The sequence below is a fragment of the Schistocerca nitens genome, chromosome 2 (assembly GCF_023898315.1).
Source record: "Schistocerca nitens isolate TAMUIC-IGC-003100 chromosome 2, iqSchNite1.1, whole genome shotgun sequence".
Lineage (NCBI taxonomy): Eukaryota > Metazoa > Arthropoda > Insecta > Orthoptera > Acrididae > Schistocerca > Schistocerca nitens.
This window is the reverse complement of record NC_064615.1, coordinates 743,642,802-743,666,919: the sequence shown is the minus strand read 5'-3', so window position 1 is coordinate 743,666,919 and position 24,118 is coordinate 743,642,802. Positions and strand designations below refer to the sequence as shown.

At 38.3% G+C, this 24,118-nt stretch overlaps 1 protein-coding gene across 1 annotated transcript in view; it reads right to left on the bottom strand.

Annotated features, from left to right (window-relative positions):
* The window catches only part of LOC126235300 (serine protease nudel-like), a 212,883-nt gene that overhangs the window by 69,180 nt on the left and 119,585 nt on the right, over positions 1–24,118 (bottom strand). Inside the window, exons 9-10 of the mRNA XM_049944025.1 lie at positions 20,173–22,934; positions 15,509–15,594 (exon numbers count right to left, since the gene is read on the bottom strand). Of these exons, the coding sequence (XP_049799982.1) occupies positions 15,509–15,594; positions 20,173–22,934 (2,848 nt within the window). The remainder of the gene's footprint in view (positions 1–15,508; positions 15,595–20,172; positions 22,935–24,118) is intronic.

Below are 24,118 nucleotides of genomic sequence, written 5' to 3'. Positions count from 1 at the left end.
GCTTTGCTTGCCAGGGAGTCACACCTGAGACATGGAGGAGGCTCTATCAGCAATGATTAAATGTACTAGGTGAACCTAGCTGCAAATCATAGCTCATGTTGGCGTGGATGAGACCTGTTGCCTGGGTTCAGAGATCATCCTCAGTTCCTATGTATAGCTAGCTACTTTTGTGAAGGCAGAAGGCAGCTAGCCCTGTGTGGGTTGGAAATAGGTTTTGCTGCATCATCCCCAAAACTGATAAATATCTTCTGGTTTGGAGGCAAATGAAAGGCTTTACCTAGAGCTTCAGACAATTGTGTTACAGTCTTGGATGCAGCTTTCTCAACCTCCACTATTGGGTGGGGCATGTAGGACTCCCCTTATAGGTCAGGTGTGCACTCCACACAGGAAGCAGCCACTATAGTCAGAGTCACAGACGAAGGTGGTCTAGTTTAGGCTTGTTCCATGCACCTGCCGTCACACATTCTCTGACACCTGACCAATTCTCTGACCAATGGGCTTTCAGTGGTGGTCTGTGCACTCTGCTATGTACATCATAGCCACTGTGAGCATTGAATGTGCTTGTAGTGTGTTATTTACCAAATTTTTTATTCCATTTGTTGTGATGGCTCAGTGCTGATGATGGTGCTAGCTGGCAAATTCTACATAGACTTGTGAGAGAGATAATTTGCAGAATTCACTCTTTTTTTTCAAACACACAGCATCTCTATGCATGTACCACAAGTATTGTTTGGGACTAGCAATCCTGCAATCCCTATCTTTGCAATAACCTGTGAGGACTGCTGTCATTCGTTAATTGGGCAATAGGGCAGTGGAGTATGTGCGGAATGCACATGAAAGTCTTTTAGGGGAGAGAAATCTCTCCACAGGCCTGATGAGATGCATTCTGATGTCAGACAGGAAAGAATACTGTTCTCATTATTTAAAGAGAGTAACATTTGTCATGGGAGATCGGAGAAAGAAAATATTAATACTGTATTAGTTAACTGTGGGAGTGTTTATGGAAAGATCTCAGAACTAGTCTGAATTGTGCATGGAGTAATGTAACAGACTGAGACTCTTTTATACTACTACTCAATGCATCTGATTTGTGAAGAACATAATACATTCTATTGGTTGTTTATATTATTATCTAACTATATTTCACACTTATTTCTTTTTTTATACTGTGTGGAAGGATTATGAATTGTGTGTCCATTGATGATAAATAAAACTTCAGCATGAAAATGAAAAAAAAAAAAGTTGTGATGGTATATTTATGAGTTTTTGATTGCCTGAAGCTACATTGTCAGAGTTGGAGAACGTGTGTGTTGCAGTTGTTTTTTTGTAAAATTAACGGATAGAAAGTTTTACACAGAGTGAGGTGGTGTGATGCTCAGCACACAGGACTTGCATCTGGTAGGATGACAGTTCAAACTAGCATCCGGCCATCCTGATTTAGGTTTTCCACGATTTCCCTAAATCGCTCTTGACAAATGCTAGAATGGTTCCTTTGAAATGACATGGCCAACTTCCTTCCCCATCCTTCACTAATCTGATGGGACTGATGACCTCACTGTTTGGTCCCCTTCCTCAAATCAACCAACCAATGTTGAGTTTAATTACTGAAATTGTAAACAGTGCTGTTAATAATGATATTTAATGTTCATAAAATAATTAGATGCAGTGAATAATGTGACCACAGCACTGAAACCTCTGTGAATGGTACTAAATAAAAGTAATTAAGCAGGTTAGCTGTAATTTGCATATTTGTGTAGTAACTGTTAAAGTGCTTTATTTATAAAAATTTTGGATAGAAAATCAAATTTTAGTAAAATTTTGTTTATGTCAAACATTTTGTTCCTTTTTGTGACACATGCTATCTAACTTCGTTATTTATGAATACGTAGTTTTTTATTGTGAGACAACTAAAATAACTTGTTTAATAACAGACTTGTAATATACGATAGCAGCTATGTGCACACATGACAGTTTGGGATAGTTCACTTCAGTTCAGTTTAGTTTGCGATTGGTTGTTTAATTTTGTAATTCATCACTGCTTGTTGAAGTTGTGGTCAGATAATGTATTACAAAATAATCCTGAAGATGAGAAGTAATCAATGACTGCAAAAATTTGTGAATATTTCTGCCATATCTGTGAAATATAAATCAAGGGTTGCATGGAAAGATTGTCAAGTTATTATTTACGAAGAAGAACCGTGGCTCTAATTATTCAACAATGAACTGAAACATTCACATTATCTTGCTCTAATTTAATATTTGCTCTTGGTGATACACATTATTTAATGTTACAACTAGATCACCTGCAGTGCAAAAACATTGTATTTTTTTTTTTTTTTACAGAAGTCAACTAGTAACTTTCTATTTGGACAATCAAGTAGCAAATGTTAGAACAGCAACAAGGCTGATAAAGTACTAGGGACATAAAGCTGACTGAAACCACAGATTAATAGCAGTGAAATTCCAAATTCTGACTGGATTGTATGTCACAAACATAGATTGAATGCTGATGGTGGACATGTGTTTATAGCTGTAAGAATCTGATAATATCTAATGAGGCTAGTACAGATTCTGAATGCAAAATAATTTGAGTGAAGGTAAGTGTTAAAGGAGGATTCAAACATGTTCATCAGATGCTTTTCTAGACATGCTGCCTCAAGGGCAGCAGTGGCAGAACATTTGATGGGAAACTTGGAGAACATTTCATCAAAATTTTGTAGCTGTGTATAAGGTGGAGATTTCCAACATACTCACTTGCATTTCTGAAAGAACAGGTACTGATGATGATACACAGCTGTACCATACACTTCAAAATTTATTTGCTGGCTACTATTTCCTGGACATCAGCAGCATTAGGTATGATATAAGGATGCAGACAGTGTGACATATGCAAATAAAGGGTTGGACCAGGGAGCATGCTTGGATAGCCTAAGCAGTTAAGGTGACCATTCACAGTAAGTGGGGAATCCCTGTTTGAGTCCCAGTCCAACACAAATTTTAATGTCACTAATGGGTAGGATACAGCTGATGTCAAAGAATGTGCAGTCAGTGAATAGATTTCAAGTTATTCAACTTAGACAAGGAGACCTAACTGTTTAAGATGGGTGCTTGGGACAAGAAATGATGTGAAACTGTTCTAAATCCCCTATTTGAAAATTACCTTGAGCAGATAACCATAGGACTCACTCTTGGAGGCAACATATTAGATCTGGTCACCAACAGCTCTGCACTTTTCAGCTCTTTAGTGCATAACAGGGATCATGGGGCTGTTACAGCATCACTGAATACAGCTCTAAACAAGAATTTGAAGAAAGGTAGGAAGATATTTCTGCTTGTGAAGAGAGACAAAAAACATATCTCAGATTGCCTGAATGCCCAATGTGAGACATTCATCTCCAGGACTGAAAATATTTAGCATCAACAGATAAAGCTCAAGAGTATTGTACAATACACCTTAGACAGATATGTGCTGAGCAAATCTGTGAAGAATGGGAAAGACCAACTGTGATTTGACAGCTGCTATTTGAACACACAGAGAACTTCATTGCAAATTTAAACATAACCAGAACCTCACAGACAAATAAAAACTGAATGAAAGGAAATTAGCATAAGGAGATCCACATGTGAAGCATTAAATGAATTCAAAAGTGATACCCTACCTACCGACTTGACAGAAAATGAGATGGAGGATGAAATGGAGAAGACCAAATTTGAGATGCCGTTTTCCAAAAATGTTTCTTTGAGATAGATTGTACAGTGGATCCTCCTTTAAACCATTGTATGAACATCAGAATTACAGATACTGAAATAAGTGACCATGGGATAGAAAAGCAACTAAAATCACACGACAGAGAAGAAGCCTCTGGACCTGAGGGGATAGCAGTATGGTACTACATAGCATATCAAAAATAACATGATCCTCTTGTAGTAGCAGTATACCATAGATCACTGGAAGACTGAAGCGTTCTTAGTGACTGGGAGGAACTGCAGGTCATTTCCATTTTAAAGATGGGTTGTCAAACAGATAGACAGGTCTGATTCAGTAACATTTTTCTACACAAGTGACTTATCACTCAGCACCCCCACATTTCCCACTATTCACTCACACCCTTTCATCTGTGTCAGTTCTTGCTACTAACTGAATATGCATTGTATGTCAGTCTTCCACTTGGACACCTCTCTTAGTTTGGCACCCTAAGTGGCCTCTACTAATGGTGGTATGTCCTGCATAGGAATCTTACGACTGTGATTCCTCTGGCACCCTTCTAGTTTGGCACCACAAGCACTGACTTGAGTTGCTAGGGCCTAAACCTGCTCTGCAAGCAGATGCACAAAACTATACATCTGTTGCACAATTTTGGAACACGTTTTATGTTAGTGTATTAAGAATTTTCTAGAGACTGAAAATCTCATCTGTAGGAATTGATATGGGTCCTTAATAACAGCTTCTGGTCATTTCACCATGGATAAGCGTGTATTGTATATGGTTTGGAAGGTAATCTTATACCAGTCTTCCAGCAAAGGGAGTGGCTAACGAGGTAATGATGATGGAAGTGAATAGTGGTCATGCATCCTTCTCTCCAAAGTGAGACCACAAAGGCTTAATAATATTGAGATCTGGCAACTGTGACAATCAGGGGAGATGTGACAAATAATTCTCCTTGTGATGAAGCAAGCTGGGATCTTTTCATTTCCTCTCTTGTTTTGCCATCTGCCTCCTTAAATTCATTTTATTTGCATTTGTGACTAATTACTATTAACATACATGAGTATAATCTTTATTTTCATAAAAGAGAAAGGTTGGCCCTCAGTCTTAAGAAATATAGCACCAGATCTAATTTTGTGCTTAGTTTTGTGTATGTAATTAATTTCCTAATTTATTTTGACTATTCCTATTTAATATCTTTTGTTACAGGGTGAAATCAGTAATCGTTTCATGACTTAAATGCTATTGTTGACTGATAAACAAAGATGAATTTTGTACTAATTATAAACATTTGGGAGAAGAACTACTAGGATTCGAAAACATATTAGCAAAGCCAGCCCTTAATTAATTCCAAAATAACTACCAGGTTTGTCAAAACTATTGTTTGTATAGCTATATCTGATAATTTCATTATTTAAATAATTTAGCCTAACATTTGTGGTAGAAGTAACTGTTTAAAAGGAAGAATGTTTTGATGTATTCAGTTAATTGAATGAGTTATGCTTTAATTGTAATTTCTGTGGATGAAACATCGAACAATGTGTAGTTGCAGTACCTATTATTATGAGAATATATAAAGGCCCAGTCCAGGGCCAATTTTCAGATGGGAAATCTGTACCAGTTAGAGAAACAATAATGCAGTGGAATTAGTGTTATACCAATAGGCCATGTGTTAAAAGAATGACAGTGTCTGTTCAATGGTGTCACATGTACCGTATTATTCCGAAAGAACAGCGTGGTTAGGTTTTTTCTGCTCATAGATGATCAATGGTAAATTATTGTGGCAGTATGCTGATGTTTGCCTGCAAATTATTAATGAGGCTTATCAAAAGTTAACCAGTAGTGAACTGGCCGTACAACTATGTAATACTGGGGGTTGTGAACAGCAAAAGTAAAGAACTGTGAAACACAACTGTGCAGCTGATGGCTACATCATTTACAGTAGTCAGTGTTGAACTTCCACCCTCTCCCCCATTTTTCAGCCAGTATAACAATGCAGTACATTGACACTGAGGACTGCTCAACCATCTGACCACAAATAACATATTATCAAGAACACAGTTTGGATTTCTGAAGGGTTCTGATATCGAGAAGGCTATTTACACCTACAGTGAAAATGTACTTAATTCATTAAATAACAAATTACAAGCAGCAGGTATTTTCTGTGATTTATCAAAGGCATTTGATTGTGTGAACCACAACATCCTTTTAAGTAAATTAGAATTCTATGGTGTCATGGGCAGTGCTGCAAAATGGTTCAAGTCATACCTCACTAACAGGAAACAAAGGGTGTCAGTGCAAGGGACTAGTGAATTAAGTCATCAGTCATCATCAGAATGGGAAGAAATTACATGTGGTGTCCCACAAGGATCCATCTTAGGGCCATTGCTTTTTCTTGTGTACATTAATGATCTCTCATCAGTTACACTGCCAGAAGCAGAGTTCGTTTTGTTTGCAGATGACACAAGTATTGCAATAAATAGTACGTCAAGTGTAGTTCTAGAAAGATCTGCTAATGATATTTTCATGGATATTAATAAATGGTTTAAAGCCAACACACTGACATTAAACTTCGAAAAGACTCACTATATGCAATTTAGAACCTGTAAGAGGTTTCCACCCAGCATATGCATAAAATACGAAGAAGAGCAGATAGAAGAGGTTGACAGTCTTAAATTCCTGGGATTACAACTTGGTAATAAATTCAGTTGGGAAGAGCACACCACAGAACTGCAGAAACGCCTTAACAAATCTGTATTTGCAATTCGAGTGTTAGCAGACATAGGCGACATAAAAATGAAAAAGCTTGCATACTTTGCCTACTTTCATTCCATAATGTCATATGGTATAATATTTTGTGGTAACTCTTCAAGTCAAACAAAAGTTTTCAGAGTCCAAAAGCGTGTAATACGTATTATTTGTGGAGTAAATTCACGGACGTCCTGTAGAAACCTCTTCAAAGAACTGGGTATACTAACTACTGCCTCTCAGTATATTTACTCATTAATGAAATTTGTCCTAAATAATATATCTCTTTTTCCAGCAAACAGCTCAGTTCATACATACAATACCAGGAACAAAAATGATGTGCACAAGAACTTAAAAGCACTTACTTTAGTTCAAAGAGGGGTCCACCACTCAGGAACACTCATCTTCAATAATTTGCCAGTAAACATAAAAAATTTAGTTACAAATAAAGATCAGTTTACAAGGAGCCTGAAAGACTTACTAGTGGCCAACTCCTTCTACTCCATTGACGAATTTTTTCATAGAAACAAATGATGTATTGTATATATTCATACTACTAGTATTGTTATTTCAGCTTTTTTTTTTTTTAAAAAAAATTGACATGTTCCACATCCACGAGGATCTCCTCAGCACGGATCTATGGAACGTAAACTAATCTAATCTAATCTAAGGACAATCAACGAAGAAGTAAAGCAGGTGAACATCACATATGGTGCCCTCCTGGGTGAGGACTGTTGCATTTGGGCACAATAAACTAGGACTTGTGAACTTTGAACAGTGAACTCAAGAACAGTTTACAGTATAGTTATTTTAACAAAGGAGGTGCAACAGTCAATCAGTGCTTGGGTTTCATGGCTATAGTATGACAGCAGCCAATCAATGAGTGGGTTCTATGGAAGCAGTCATTGAGTACAGGGGCAACCAATCAGTGCGCAGGTGGATGCAGCCAACCGGGATAACTAATACACATCACTGAGAAAATTACAACTTGCAGCAGCCATGCGGATGACGAGCCGAGATGACAACCGCACCAACAGCAGGAGACAAGTGAATAAAAATAAGGTAATTCATAGCAAAAGCCTTTTTATATTAAATGATACATAATGAGTGGCCTTAGTGAACAAGACAGTGTGATGGGGGAGAATGGACAACAGGGGAGTGGTGTGATTAATAACAAAGGTGTAGAGGTTAAGTTTTTAAATGAACAGAAAGACTTAATGGGGACTGATTCGGTAGACGATACTAGTTATAAATCAGACTTGAATGTAACTTTGAATGATGGGGACAAAAGTCCTATTGTAGATGAAATGATAAAAGTGTCATCTACATTGTGTGTTGATGTGAGCGAAATGGACGAAAACAGTACTGGAGTGGATGAAATTGTTAAGGTTAAGGGGGAGGAATCTAGCAGTGCAAGTCAGCTAGGGCAAATGTTTATGGCAGATGGAAAATTGGAAGTGATGTTAAGGCAAATTATCAATAGCATGAGTATGAAAAAAGACATTTGTAGCTTAAAGGGTGAACTGAAGAAAGAAATTAAAAAGGAAATTAAGGTAGTCAGCTATAATCTTTCAGAATTAAATAAGAAGGTTGAGGCGGTAGTTAAAGACTGTGATGAAATGATAAAGAAAGTAGTACTGTAATTCTGTCAGAGACAGCAAAGGACTTGGAAGAGCTGTTGAATGGAATGGACAGTGTCTTGGAAGGAGGATATAAGATGATCATCAACAAAAGCAAAACGAGAATAATGGGATGCAGTCGAATTAAGTTGGGTGATGCTGAGGGAATTAGATTAGGAAATGAGATACTTAAAGTAGTAAAGGAGTTTTGCTATTTGGGGTGCAAAATAACTGATGATGGTCAAAGAAGAGAGGATATAAAATGTAGACTGGCAATGGCAAGGAAAGCATTTCTGAAGAAGAGAAATTTGTTAACATCGAGTATAGATTTAAATGTCAGGAAGTCATTTCTGAAAGTATTTGTATGGAGTGTAGCCACGTATGGAAGTGAAACATGGACTATAAATAGTTTGGAGAAGAAGAGAATAAAAGCTTTTGAAATGTGGTGCTACAGAAGAATGCTGAAGATTAGATGGGTAGATCACATAACTAATGAGGAGGTATTGAACAGAATTGGAGAGAAGAGGTGTTTGTGGCACAACTTGACTAGAAGAAGGGATCGGTTGGTAGGAAATGTTCTGAGGCATCAAGGGATCACCAATTTAGTATTGGAGGGCAGCATGGAGGGTAAAAATCATAGAGGTAGATCAAGAGATGAATACACTAAGCAGATTCAGAAGGATGTAGGTTGCAGTATGTACTGGGAGATGAAGAAGCTTGCACAGGATAGAGTAGCATGGAGAGCTGCATCAAACCAGGCTCTGGGCTGAAGACCACAACAACACATAATTCTAATGAAAAATTAACACTAATGAGTAGTAAATGTGTAGAAGAGAGAAAGAAGCCTTGTAATGACTATCATAGGAGGGTAGAGGCTTCCGAGAAATAGTGTAAAGATGAAGTCAAAGCAGCCAGGAAATTTTGAGCTGAAAATAGGGTTAATCTTGAGAACCAAATTGATCAGATTAAAAATGATTTAGAAACAGAGGTAAAAACCAAGTGTGCAGTAGTGGTAAAGGAAAAACTGGTAAAAGTAAATAAAGATGTAGACAAAATTGGCTGAAATGGAGAAAAAGATGGAAGAGGTACAAAATCTAAAGCATAGAGTATGTAGTCCTTCATATGTTAGCTGTAAGAAATTTAATAATTTTGAACCATATGGAGAAATGCATTCATTGGATTTCGTTAGGGAATTTAATGATTTGCTGAAACATGGAATGGCAAAGAGAAAATGTCATTTGTGAGAGGTTTTTTGAAAGGGGATATTTACGGATGGGCAGCTCAGGTAGCTGATAGTTGTACTTAATGGCATAGCTTTAAGAAAGCATTTTTAGATGAATATTGGTCCAAAGAGAAGCAGCAAAGAATTTTGAGTGCATTTTGGGGAGGAGATAGATTTGACTCTAGGAAGGATACTATGAAAGGTTTCTGTCAGCTTTGGATAAACAAACTGAAATATTTGGGAAAAGAGCTAGGCAGCGAATCAATAATATTGGACTAGAAACTAAGTTGCCTCAGAAAGTTAGAGAATTGCTTGTACCTGGCCCTAGGGGTAATATTAGCAATTTCCAAGAATTATGTTTGTAAAGTGGAGAGGGTGAAGCCCTCAGTGGAAGATCGTAGGAGGGAGTTTGATGACAATAATCAATCAGGAAGAGAATTTAAGGTAAATACGGTGAACAGGACTAATTATAGTAGAAATTCAAGGAATGGTTGAAGAGCCACATGTATATAAATGTGCTGTAATCACAGGTAAGGGTAATGTAAATGATAGTAGTAAGGCAAGTGTAAATTCTAATTCTAGTGAGATGTTGAATGATGATGCTTTTAGCAATGTTTGACCTGTAAAAACAGAGGAGGAAGTTACTATAATAAAATTAAGTGAGGAAACAGTGTGTGTTGGTGTTGCTCAGGATGTCCAAAGCGTCAAAATGGATGGTAAATTTTTAAGAGAACATAAGGAATTCAGGTGTTTAGCTTTGTGGTCTAATACTGGAAACAAGGATCAACTAATTAGCCAAGTATTTGAGGACAATGAAAGTGACAGGGGGTCTGCTTCTGACAACAGTTGTAATAAAGATAGCAGTGATGAATCCAGTAGTGATGAGGATGAGATATTTGAATTTATAATTGATAATGATGGCAATGTGTTAAGTAAAGAAAGAATAAAGGAGGGTAATATTAGGCCTAATGAAGAGATAGAGTTTGAGAGTGGTAATGAGGAAGAGGACCATGATCTGTCATTTGACTGCACCTGATAATTGTTTTGGTAAGCAGGATGCTAGTTTTTCCAGGGAAAGGATTAATGAGGATTTGTTATATGAAGAAGATCACATGGTAAGTAAAAAGGAAGTGTGGAACCCTGTAATAACAGCAAGTGTCCAAGGTATACATGTTAAGTGTTTACTAGACTGTGGTAGTGATTTGAATGGCATTTCACAGTCATTTTTGAGTCTATTAAGAACACAGAGGAAGCATGTCTCTGGAATAAAAATTATTGGTGCCACTGGTAAGCTATCAAAGAGTGTGAAACGAGAGGTGTTATTAACTGTGGAGCTGGCAGGACAGCTGTTGGAGTGCAATTTCTTGGTGATTCAAAATGTCAGCATTGATGTAATATTTGGGTCTAATTTCTTGTACAAATAATAAGTAGGGGTTCAGCATTCTGTGTTGGAATCATTATATGGCAATAATGCTTAACCCCAATGTCTGTCTCATTTTTCATGTTTCCTGAGGCAATCATACTCTTCTCCTATCCTATCTGTAGTTTATAAGTGAATCAGAGACATTCTATCTTCAACTTTCATGTGATTTTATAAAGCAGGATACTTTAGTATAGGAATAATTTAGAAAAGGTTTCTTCAGTGTTATCTATATATATTATGTTGTGTTAGTGATAATTAATGGGCTATTAAAAGGATGGAAGAAAAGGCAATATAAAAAGATAAACAGTGGTATTTGGTAAAAATTTAAGAGATACTGTGTCCATTTGGGTTTTATGGAATCTGATGAAAGTAAGTTGGTGTCAGTTACAGAAGTTCTGTCAAACAAAGAGGTAAGGTAAACTGAAAATGAAAGGTATCAGCATATGTTGAGGAGAAGGTGCAGATTATGTGAAAACTATAACATCTGAAGTAATCAGATCATATGTAAAATTAGTATAATCTGGTGCAGCAACAGAGGCAATATGCAGTAAAAACCATCTTGAATACTAGGTTCTTAATATTAATTGTGGTATAATAGAAGTGTTTGTGGTTCAAATGGTTCAAGTGGCTCTGAGCACTATGCGACTTAACTTCTGAGGTTATTAGTCGCCTAGAACTTAGAACTAATTAAACCTAACTAACCTAAGGACATCACACACATCCATGCCTGAGGCAGGATTAAGTGTTTGTGTTCAGTGTAATTAGTGTGTGGAGATAACTATCTACCTTTAGAAGTATGTCATGGTACAGCATCTTTTAAAATTAAGGGAAAAAACTTTTAACATGGTTGCCTGGACTAAAGTGTGTGGAAATAATAAGCAAGATTTGTATTTATATCACCCTTCAGGCTAAAATCTCAAGGAATTTGGTGGAATTCAGAGAAATAATAGTTTTTCTAAGTAATAGCTTTGTCTGATCAGTAATGAGAGTTAAGTTAGCCATAGGATAAGGATCTGTTACTGTGGAGTGTTTTTCAGTAGAATCAATTTTACATTGGATGAGCAGATCAGGTGTCTATGTATTAAATAATGAAGCAATAATTAAATAATAAAATAATGAATAATTTTAGGGTCTTAATGGTTAGGGAGCCTGTCTCTGCCATAGGGATATGTTCTGAAAATGCACTCCACTAGTTAATGAGGTAAGAAATGTAAGTAAAATAATGGAGCTGACACACATGATTAATGAAAAAGATAACTGTATACAAACAAATGTGGTGTAACTATATTGAGGATCTATTTTTGAACTAGGCAACATTGGGTACTGTGTATGTTGTGCAATTCATGGCACTGCAGCTGGGAATTAGAGCTTAACAGAAAGAGCAATATTTTGGTGAGGTAAACATATTAGCAAACCTAGCCCTTAATTAATTTCAAAATAATTACCAGATTTGTAAAAAGTATTGTTTGTATAACTATATCTGTGAATTTCATTATTTAAACAAATAATTCAGCCTAACCTTTGTGGTAGAAGTAACTGTTTAAAAGGAAGAATGTTTTGATGTATTCAGTTAATTGAATGAGTTATGTTTTAATTGCAATTTCTGTAGATGAAACATTGAACAATGTGTAGTTGCAGTACCTATTATTATGAGAATATATAAAGGCCCAATTTTTGGTCCCAAGACAGTCAGTCCACAGCCAATTTTCAGACGGGAAATCTGTACCAGTTAAAAGTAACAATAATGCAGTATAATTAGTGTAACACTAATAGGTCACGTTTTAAAAGAATGACAGTGTCTGCTCAATGGTGTTATATGAACTGTATTATTCTGCAAGAACTGTGAGGTTAGGTTTTTACTGCTCATAGATCAACGCTAAATTATTGTAGCAGTATGCTGGCGTTTGCCTGCAAACTATTAATGAGGCTTATCAAAAGTTAACCAATAGTGAACTGGCTATATGACTGTGTAATATTGCAGGGTTGTGAACAGCCAAAGTAAAGAACTGTGAAACACTACTTTGCTACTGTCGGCTACATCATTTCAAGTAATCAGTGTTGAACTTTCAGCCAGTATAATAATGCAGTACATCAACACTGAGGACTGCCAATGAAGAAGTAAAGCAGGCAAACATCACATCCTGCTCACAAAGCCAGTCCTGGATGATGTGAGCTATCTGAACAGGGAACTTGTCATCTTGCAACACAATATCACCACAGGGGAACTAGAACTGTACCATGGGATGGACCTGATAATTCAAAATGCTCACATGTTCATTTCCCGTAATGCGATCTTGCAGAGTAACAATGAGATCTATGGAACACCATGATATGCTGTCCAAATTATCTCTGAACGCCCATTGTGTTTCACTCTTGTAATGTAAAACTTGGCCAGAAGTTGGAAACAGTGTGAAACAAGGCTCATCAAACCAAATTACTTTCTTCCATTGCTCCATAACTCAGATTTTATCACCAAGCGAGGTGGCGCAGTGGTTAGCACACTGGACTCGCATTCGGGAGGACGACAGTTCAATCCCGTCTCCGGCCATCCTGATTTAGGTTTTCCGTGATTTCCCTAAATCGTTTCAGGCAAATGCCGGGATGGTTCCTTTGAAAGGGCACGGCCGATTTCCTTTCCAATCCTTCCCTAACCCGAGCTTGCGCTCCGTCTCTAATGACCTCGATGTCGATGGGACTTTAAACACTAACCACCACCACCTCAGATTTTATCGATTTGGCATCACTGTTTTTTGTTTCAGGCATTTGTATAACTGATGAGTGGGTTTGGAATTCCAGCTCGCCCTACAGTTCCCCTACATATGGAGCTCCATTCATGTTTTATGGTGCTGACAGGGTCCATGAGTGTGACATTCAGTTCTGCAGTGTCTTTTACAGCTGTCACCCTCTTATTTTTCTTCACATCCCTCTTCAGTCACCACCTGTCATGATTTCTCTACACACACTTTTGTCCACATTATGACTTAATGAATGATATTCTTCCACTTTCCCTATATGCACCATGTGGTATCAGTCTTTGATGCAGTGCCTCTTGAAACACGAAACATTTTGGCTATCTAAGTTCAGGGTCACTGTTGATAAAAGCATGAATGATTTGCTTATACTGTAATTCAGGGGAAATGGGTGAAGAGACAGTGGTGCGCAAAGCACCCTCCACCATACATTTAAGATGATTTTCAGAATGGAGACATAGGTGTAGAAAGCTACACGGTATGGACTAAACTGCATAAAATCTTTGGTACAGCCTTCAAAGTATTTGGTTGGTGTCATACAAGAATAGCACATGTTATGAGTAAGGGACAATTTAGTCATCTGCAACACATTTTACTACCCTAGCATTAACTAAAGTAATAGAGACTACCCCTGCTGCAACAATGAACTAGTTTCTGAAGCAGATCGAGCACCAATAAATAATGGACACATTGCACATTGGACATAACCCCAACGTAAAACTTGTATGGAGTAGTAACTGACATGTCACAGACCACTGTGAGGAGGTGGTGGAGGTGGGGGGGGGGAGGGGGAGGGGGGGATGGAGGTAGCACATTTAGATAAAAAGTCTGTGCTTACCTCCCAGCAGGCAGTTCATAAACACATCTGGTGAAGGTAACATGGTAGGCTGCCAAAATATTGTACCCATTGGACATCCAAGAATTATTCTCTGATCACCAATGCAAGGAGAAACTGAAAGATCGCATCCTTCACACCAATAAAAAAAAATTTTTTTATCATGAAAAAGTGTTTTCAAATATTTGCATCCATATTTATACTCCAGAAGCCACCATGTAGCGTGTAAAATTTATTTAACTGTAAAAATAAAGCTATTAATTCATAATGAAGGAGAATTTGCATGGATTTTGAAAGAGTCAAGATTTTCATTGACCTGTGTGTTAACTCCATTTTAATTCCATCTAGTTGAACACCGAGGAATGTTATGCACAGTTTTCTTCCATAATATTTAGAAAGGCTGATAAGTGTTGAAAAGAAAGGAGAAAATTTGCATGGCTTTTAATGTAATGTGTATATATTTATATGCATCATAATCTTTGTCTGTATTAGTATGTATTGTTTTTATTTTTGTATGTTAACATATGCACTGGTTGTTTTGTCATTTATATATTTCATAGCCATTTTCGTTTCTGACACAATATGAGAGCAGAATTTTTACATTATTTTTGTATAACAGATGGTTAAGGTAAACAGTATGTTTATTATTACAAGTGTGCTACCTTTTTTTAATTTTTTTTACTGTGTATTTAACATTTTGTTGTTGTCAGCTTTATATCTTTGTGGAAATACAATATAATGCTTCTATGTTTCAATAAATTTATTTTATGAATCTCAAATATTTGCAAACATAATGTGGACAAGATGGGAAATTACCAGCATTAATAATTTCTTTCAAGATCTTATAATTGTCAAAAGTTGAATTACTTCTGGTTTATTACACAAAATAGGAAACTCAGTTGAGAAAATAGTTAAAATTGCAAAGAAGCAGAAAAATTGGAGAATCTTTTATTGTCTTTGTATTTATAAATACATAAAATGAAAACTTTCACAGCCAGAAACATAACACTTACTATAATATTCCAGACTCATAAGCCATGCCTGAATTTGTTGAAGAAATCCAATGTCTCATGCTCATCTTCAAGAATATGTCTTCTGTAGATAGGGATGAAACATTGGATTTCTCTGAGATATTTATCTGACCAGTAGCCTGTTATTTTTTAATAAGTGTGAATTTTAATTGTTGTTTATACCGTATGACTTACCGCTTACAGTGAAAGATCTGTCCCTTTGCCATTTCAAGTTCTGTGTTGATTGTTGTAATGTCTGGAGGCAGCTCCAGTCCAAACATCTGAAACATAAATTTGCATACTGCAGTACTGTTGATTTATTAAGAAAAATGAATCATTAATCTGTTGTTTAAGCAATAATTAGAGCATGCAGTTTCTGCATAGAAGAGACAAAAATTGAGTTTTTTTACTCTTCTCAGGTGCAAAGCACATACAACTTACCAACAACACTGCAACTGCACCTGAGCTAATCAGAATGTAAAACAAGTAGTGATTCTATATTGCAGAGTTCTATATTAGTGAGTGTTTCCTTCTGTGGGTGCTAAATCAGAAGAGCAAAAGTACTGAATGATCCAAGAGATAGCTGTGAGAAGAAACCCAATGGGAAACACAAGCTAAGAAGAGGTTGCAAACAACAACAATAAGGGAAAAAAATGTTTAAGTAGAAAGAGAAAATAGCAGCTGATATTTATATTTCAAAATATTCAGTCCAGGTAAATGAATGGCCATGGCTGTGAGCAAGAAAAATATGAATGGATAAAAACATTCAGGCAAAGAATGTAAAAGAAAAAGAAAGAAAGAGTCATATGGCACTGTCAACTGGGAAACCCTGAGGTGTTGCTCAGCTGTCTAATTGGGGAGGGTTTTCTTCCTCGACACACAGTGGCCCATTCCACACACTCTGTGAGAGTTGTTTCATAAATGTATCTGTTGAGTGTAGATGACTATAATGTGTGTGTGTGTGTGTGTGTGTGTGTGTGTGTGTGGTGTCACGTTTGAATGTGGGGTACATCAGTCCCTCGTCAGTGCAGTTCTCATAACAAACAATGCGAAACATTGACACTGCCAGAAATGGCATCTGCTGGCAGACAATGTGGTCACACATATATACCAGGATCTTTAAGAAATAATAATAAAAATGTAGGTGTTTCTTGCACAAACTGTTTCAAAAATGTAATGTATAAATGGTCCATGTAGTTAGCTGATGTTGGGTAATGTACCATCAACAAGATAAGAAAATATAAAAATGTAAGTATAAAATTTGTGTTGCATGATAATGAAAAAAGGAGAAAGTGATAACTCATGCTGGCATATAGCCTGCTTCTCTTGAATAGAATCAAGGGAACTTCCAAGATTAACATTCCCATCCAAGGAACGGATCACAATCAACAGCATCATATGCACACAATTCATGAGTCACTTCAGAGACATTTCAAAGAGTAACAGTTACTGAAATTCATGGAAGAAATACAAAAGGAGATAAATGGGTAGCTTTGAGAAATGAAATAGTGTAAATAGCAGAGAAACAACTAGGCACAAAGACAGGATGTAGCAGAAATTCTTGGATAACATACAAGATATAAAATTTAACCAGTGGAGAATCCAGGATGGAGTAATGATAATATTATGGAAAGGATACATTGCTACTCACCATATAGTGGAGATGTTTAGTCACAGATAGGCCTTCATCCAAATTAGACAACATAAACACATTCATACAAATTCAACTCATACACATATGACTACAGTCTCTGGCTGCCGAGGCCAGACTACAAGCAGCAGCACATGATGGGAGAAGCAGTCTGGTTGGTGAAGGTAGGGAGGAGACCGCTGCAAGGAGGGGGAGGAATAGCAGCGTACGGATGACGGTGGTAAAGTGCTACTTGTGGGAGCATAAAGGGACAAGGTGGACAGGGTGCAATTTGGGAGGGCAGGGTTGAAGGAGGGAGGCAGGGGCAATGGAAAAGGAGAGAAGTAAAAAGACTGTGGGTGCCTAGGCAGAATAGAAGGCTGTGTAGTGTTGGAGTGGGAACAGGGAAGGGGATATATGGGTGTAGGACAATGACTAACAATGGTCGAGGCCAGGAGGGTTACGGGAATGTAGGATATATTGCAGGGAGAGTTCCCACCTAAGCAATTCAGGAAAGCTGATGTTGACGAAAGGATCTGGATGGTACAGGCTGTGAAACAGTCATGAGAATGAAGCACATTGTACTGGGCAGTGTGCTCTTCAACTGGGTGTTCCAACTGTTTCTTGGCCACAGTTTGTCAGTGACCATTCATGTGGACAGACAGCTTACTGGTTGTCATGCCCACATAGAACACAGCACAGTGGTTGCAGCTTACCCTGTAGATCATCTGAGCAGTTTCACAGGTAGCCCTGCCTTTGATGGGATAGGTGATGCTTGTGACCAGACTGGAGTAGGTGGTGGTGGGAGGATGTATGTGACATGTCTTGGTTCTACGTCTATTACCAGGATATGAGCCATGAGGCAAGGGGTTGTGAGCAGGGTTTGTGTGGGGACAGACAGGAATATTGTGCATCTTCGGTGGATGGAAAATTCCACTGTGGGAGGAGTGCGAAGGATAGTTGGTAGGACATTCCACATTTCAGGACATGACGAGAGGTAGTTAAAACCCTTGTGGAGTATGTGATTCCATTGCTCCAATCCTAGGTGGTACTGAGTCACAAGGGAAATGCCCCGTGGCCACACAGTGGGACTTTGGGAGGTGGAGAATGACTGGAGAGATAAGGCACAGGAGATCTGTTTCTGTATAATTTTGGGGGATAATTACAGTCTGTGAAGGCACCAAAGAGACGCCTGGAATATCTTGAGAGGGACTGCTCTTCACTACAGGTGCGATAGTGATTGATGGCTAGGCTCTATGGAACGGACTCCTTGGTATGGAATGTGTGGCAGCTGTTAAAGTGGAGATATTGCTGGTGGTTGATAGATCTGCTATGGATAGAGTTACTGATATAGCCATCTTTGAGGTGGAGGTAAACATTGAGGAAGATACGTTGTTGGGTTGTGGAGGACCAGGTGAAGGGCAATGGGGAGAAGGTGTTGAGGTTCTGGAGGAATGTTGATAGGGGGGTCGTCACCATTGATCAAGATGTGTGTGTGTGTGTGTGTGTGTGTGTGTGTGTGTGTGTCCTCTTTACTGATGAAGGCTAGGGCCAAAAGGTATATTATATGAGTGTCTTTTAATCATGCCTGTCTTCAACTTTACGGTAAGGAGCAATCTATTTTTTCCTGTCGATATTCCTACCTGGAGTTGTCATTGTTTGATGTCTACATGAAATATAGATTTTGCATGCATGAAAATTAAAGAAACACTTGTTAAAGATAGAAGTAGCTGTATGAACATCAAGGGACGAAATGAGAAGACAGTGCTAATTGTAAGTAAACAAAGAAAGGTTGCAAGGTGGAAGGAATGCATAGTATGACCATCCAAAGTAAAGAATTTGAAGACATGAAAGAAAGGAAGAGGAAGAGGTTGAAAATGAGGGGCAGAGAGGTATGTGATACTGTTTAGCATAAATGTCACGAAAAAATGTAACAGTGCAAAATTATGTGCCTCAGTGTTTATGTGTTTGAGCATTACAATTCAGAGCTACAGAAACTGTATAAAATGTATTTGTGTTCATTTGCTAGATATAATCATAAGGAATCATGAAGCTCATAACTATGGGTGGATATTACTGAAACTAAAAGGGGAGTTTGTTCACTAGATAACAGGAGTCAGTGATAAACTGCATAAAATATTTTAAGGATGCACCAGTGTCGTTTCTGGCCACATAATTAATGGGAGTGTACCCAACTTAAGTACTTATCAGAGTGATCACCTCAAAGGAAATAAACATGTTAATCAAAACAAAATTACTCATTGTCGAAAGGAATGAGCAGTGGAGGAACAAAATCCCAGCTGCAAAGGAGAAACTGCATTATTAATGGAAATGATGTAGGTTTGCAGCAGCTAAGACACTGGTGCAAGTATGTAAAGAACAAGGTGCAGATGGACTTTAGTCGGTTGAGTAACATGAAAACAGCTACAATAGAACAGCCATAATGAATTTATTTATATCTGGTTTTGGAGGGAATAAAATCATTAGAGGAGAGGTAAATAGATTCATATGCAAGGTCATTGAAAGGATTTAAGGTATTTAGATTTTTTTGGGACTAAATCTAATAACATGTGCCAGTGTTGCGTGAAAAATTTCATGGACCATGTCACTACAGATTGTTGTTGGCTTTTTGTTCTGTTCATTATAGGAAAATACTGAAATTATGAACTCTCATCATGTAGAATAATGACTGAGAGTGTCTGTGTCTAATGTACAAATCTCATATGATTTGGAGAGTTAATGTTGTTAAAATAATATACACCTGAAATTATTAGCTCTCATGGTGTAGAATAATGACCAAGAGTGCCTGCGTCTAATGTGCAAATCACATATGATTAGGAGAGTTAATGTTGCTAAAGTAATATACACACAGAGAGGAAACAAGTAAACAGTAAATCACGAGTAAAGTCAGAAGGTATAGAAATATGATAACTCAATCATTCTGATCAGAGAGTGTCTTGATATTTGTAATACACTTTGATACATTCGCTGATATAATGTGATTTATGCTGCCTTTCTACAGGTTCTCTTCTGTATTCTTTCTTCATTAGGCCTTCAGGAAGGAATATGTATGTTGTTAAAAATTATAGATTTGATTACAGTATTTGTTCTGCATTTGTGTTGGGCTTATTATAGAGGATACACTTTTAACACTTTAATTGAGCAGATGTTTCTCTCAATCTGAATATGACAGGTAATAATTGTGTACAAACATTTTCAGGTGACTAACCTCATGTGGAAGTGTTTGTCCTAATAGGTAAGGAGGCATTGTCATGTGAGAAGTCTCCACATTTGTTTCAGATGTAGAAAACATCTTTTGTGGCATACCATGATCTATAATTTCCACAGACTCTGATTGAGTACTTTCCACAGAGATGTGTGTGGTACTGACTGGGAACATTTCAGTACTACTTTCTGATAGTATCAACATTTTGGTGGCCATGTTTGACAATACACTCTCTGAAGATGATTCATGTTCTCTTTTAACTGTAGACACATATGGGTCACCAGTGCCATAAGAAACATCTGTGGTAGACAAAAGAGGAGCTACAGCACTTGAGTCATACCATATGTCTGAGGCAGTCTCTTGACCTGATGGTGTTGATATGGTGACTGGTATATTTTGATGTAAGTTCATTTCAATTTCACTGATGTTCAGTGCACTATTAGATACAGCTTCAGCAGTTATTTTTCTGTCTTCCATTGGAACAGCAGATGTGAATAAAGCAGAATCAGGAAAGGTGGTTGGGATACTGAAAGTACTTGACATTATCCAGTCACTGTGCTCTGGCAAGAGTTGTTGAGAGTCTGGTCGAATGCCTGCAGCAGATATGTTGTGAAACTGCTGTTCGTGTTCAGTTTCTTGAATTATTTCACCAATGTGTTTGCTGTGAAATGACATTGTTGTGATAGTGCTTGGAAACTCTGAAGTTGTACTGTAACTGCTCACATCAGATGTAGTCATCCAAGTATTTTTTGAACTGTCTGTGGAAGTAAAGCCAGAAATATGCAACATCTCATTATCTAATGTAGATGTTTCTTGAAACATTTCAGAGGTTACTGTTGATTCATTGACAACAACATTGTAAGCCATCATATTTAAAAACAATTCAGTTGTTACTTCTGTTTCTCCAGATTTGTATTCTGTCATTGATTCTGATGTCTCTAGAATACTAATTTCTGAATATTGGTTGTCAGATGTGCTTGACACATTATAAGAATCTTCATTTGTTGTGCTAAAATTTGTAATATTGTAATTTTCAAATAATGTCTCTGAGGATATAGGTTTTATACTAGGCATTGGACTTGACTCAGTTCCTGTGTCACTACCTTCAGTACTGGACAAGAGATCTTCTGATGAAGTGTGGTCAGATGATACAGCCTCTTCAGTGTCTGTTATTGTAGACTGGAGGTCAGTTGTGCTTACTGCTGTGCTTTCTGTAGTGCTTTCAGAAGATGAAATCGTCATTTTTGAAACGAAATCTTGAGAATTTGTCGGCCATTGATATGTGTAGTCTGTAGAACTGTCATGTGTGTGTACACTAGTGACACGTAGTTCGCTTGACGTAGTCTCGTATGTTTCAGGAGTCTCAGTTATTGCACTTTCTGGATATGGAACAGAGCCAGAAACATCTATGAATGGTGTACTTGATTCAGTTGTAGAGAAATCATACACAGTCGGACCTAAAGTAGTATGGTCAAACCTCAGTGTTGCTCCTGTGTTCTCAGAGAAAATTAATTCTATGCTATCAGTTATTGAAAGCAGAACAGTTGCTTCTAGTTGCCTGTCAGTTGTTGAACGTGGCACAGTTTCTTTTAATTGGTTGCCAGGTGTTGAAAGCAGAGCAGTTTCTTCTAATTGGCTATCTGAGAGTATATGAGATGTTGCAGAATGTCCACTTTCGTTTTCTGTATACAACAGGATTATTCCTGATTCAGTTACACTTCCATTCATTGAGTAAGATGACTCGTGCAAAGTTACATCATTGGAAGCTGACTGTAGTAGCATGTCAGGCATTGTTTCTGGTGTAGCAGTAACATCAGTCGTGGAATCTAAATTTTCTTCCTCATTTGCTTCGATAGTTCTGTTTATCTCTGATTGATCCCCTTCTGTATATGCAAACACATCTGCTGTAGTTGTTGAAGCCTGACCCTCACTAGTCTGTTGGTCTCTTACTGTTGACAAGGAAGACAGTTCTCCACTCTCGGAATATTGTAGTACTTTTGCTGCAGTTACTTCCAATGCTGAAACACTAGCTGCTGACTCATCAGTCCCAAGTGTTTGACTTGGCTCTATTGTACTTTGAGCCATATTGTTTACTGTAATAGAGCTTGATGTTCTTATTGTGGAATGATGCCCAACAGTTGTGATCCCTTCTTTCTGTGAAGCAGTATAAGAGAAAACCTTTTCTGGAGTGTGGTCAAACTGGAAATTTTCACTTAGTCCTTTCATCATAGCCTGTACTTTCGGGGCATCCATCACAGATGTAGTCTCAGTGATATTGCCAGTCAGATATGTAGATTCATCTGTAACATCTGTGGAATAACTAGTGATGGAAGGAGAGATTGTGGAAACGAAAGATATCTGAGACTGCGAAACAACATCAGCATCCATTTTTTCTACTTGTGAGACTTCTCTGGACTGGTCGGTTTTTGATGGAACAGTGGTGGCAACACTGTGGTTAATGCAGTCGTATTCGCTGATCAAAGATGGTGTTGTTCCATCGGAGGCAGCACGAGCTGCCGAGTGCGTGTGGTCGGCTCGGGCACGCGCTGCCTTGAGCTGGCGGAGGTCTGTGATGTCAAGATCTGCGCGCGCCAGTTCCACGGCCTGCTGGTAGACTGCCGAGCAACCCAGTTCGTCCTCGGCGGCCATGCAGTCGACGACGCGGTCGCAGCGCTGGTGCAGCGGCAGGCAGGTGCCCGAGCCCAGCTGGCACGTCATCCCGGGGCACTGCTGCAGCGGCCGTGTGGCCGGCAGCCGCCAGTCCTCTGCAACAGGGGGCCACTCAGTTGATATGCATCTTGACTTTCTGATACGAAAATATCTTACAACTGTTCCAGCAAAATCCTCACGGAGATAGTTAAAGAAACAGTAGTGTAGTATCACAGTGAAGAACTTGAAATGCCGACCGGAGTGGCCGATCGGTTCTAGGCGCTTCAGTCTGGAACCGCGCATCCGCTACGGTCGCAGGTTCGAATCCTGCCTCGGGCATGGATGTGTGTGATGTCCTTAGGTTAGTTAGGTTTAAGTAGTTCTAAGTTCTAGGGGACTGATGACCTCAGGTGTTAAGTCCCATAGTGCTCAGAGCCATTTGAACCATTTGAACTTGAAACTTTGTAATATATCCAATACCTTCTGTACAGCATTATATTTAAATTTACTTTCAAATGCACAAGTACTGCGATAGCAATATCTTCATGTGAGTGACTGCCATCCAAAGAAAATGTATACACTGATCAAATGTTTTTTTATTTCAGTCTTTGCTCACAATATGAATTCTTTATACGATGACTGGTTTCAGTTCGTAATAACCATCCTCAGATCTTTTTTACACCATGTCCTAAAGTGATAAGGCCATATTGGCATTGTCAAAACATATAAATATAATCAGCATAGCATCGTCATATACACTGATCAGCCAGAAAATTATGACCACTGACCTATTATCGATATAAATCCATCCAGGTTAGCCGGCCGGAGTGGCTGAGCGGTACTAGGCATCCTGCCTCGGGCGTGGATGTGAGTTATGTCCTTAGGTTGGTTAGGTTTAAGTAGTTCTAAGTTCTAAGTCCCATAGCGCTCAGAGCCATCCAGGTTATAGCTCCGTCCCCTGGCAAGAAATGACTGCTAGTCAGACACACACGGTACATACAGTGTCAGTGAGCGTGCTGTTCGTGTGTAGAATGGGGAAGGCCTGAGTTTGATTCAGGGCAGGTTATGAAGGCCTGGAGGCTCGGCACGAGCATTTAGAAAACTGCACGCTTTGCTGGGTATTCAACGAGTGCTGTGAGGAGTGTCTTCAACACATAGTGAAACCACATCCAGACTTTGTCGGGTTGGGCAGCCACCCCTAATTAAAGATGTTGGACATCGTAGGCCGGGCAGACTGGTAAAACAGGACAAGTGGCGAACTTCGCCGGAACTAGCATCGGACTTTAATGCTGGGCAGAGT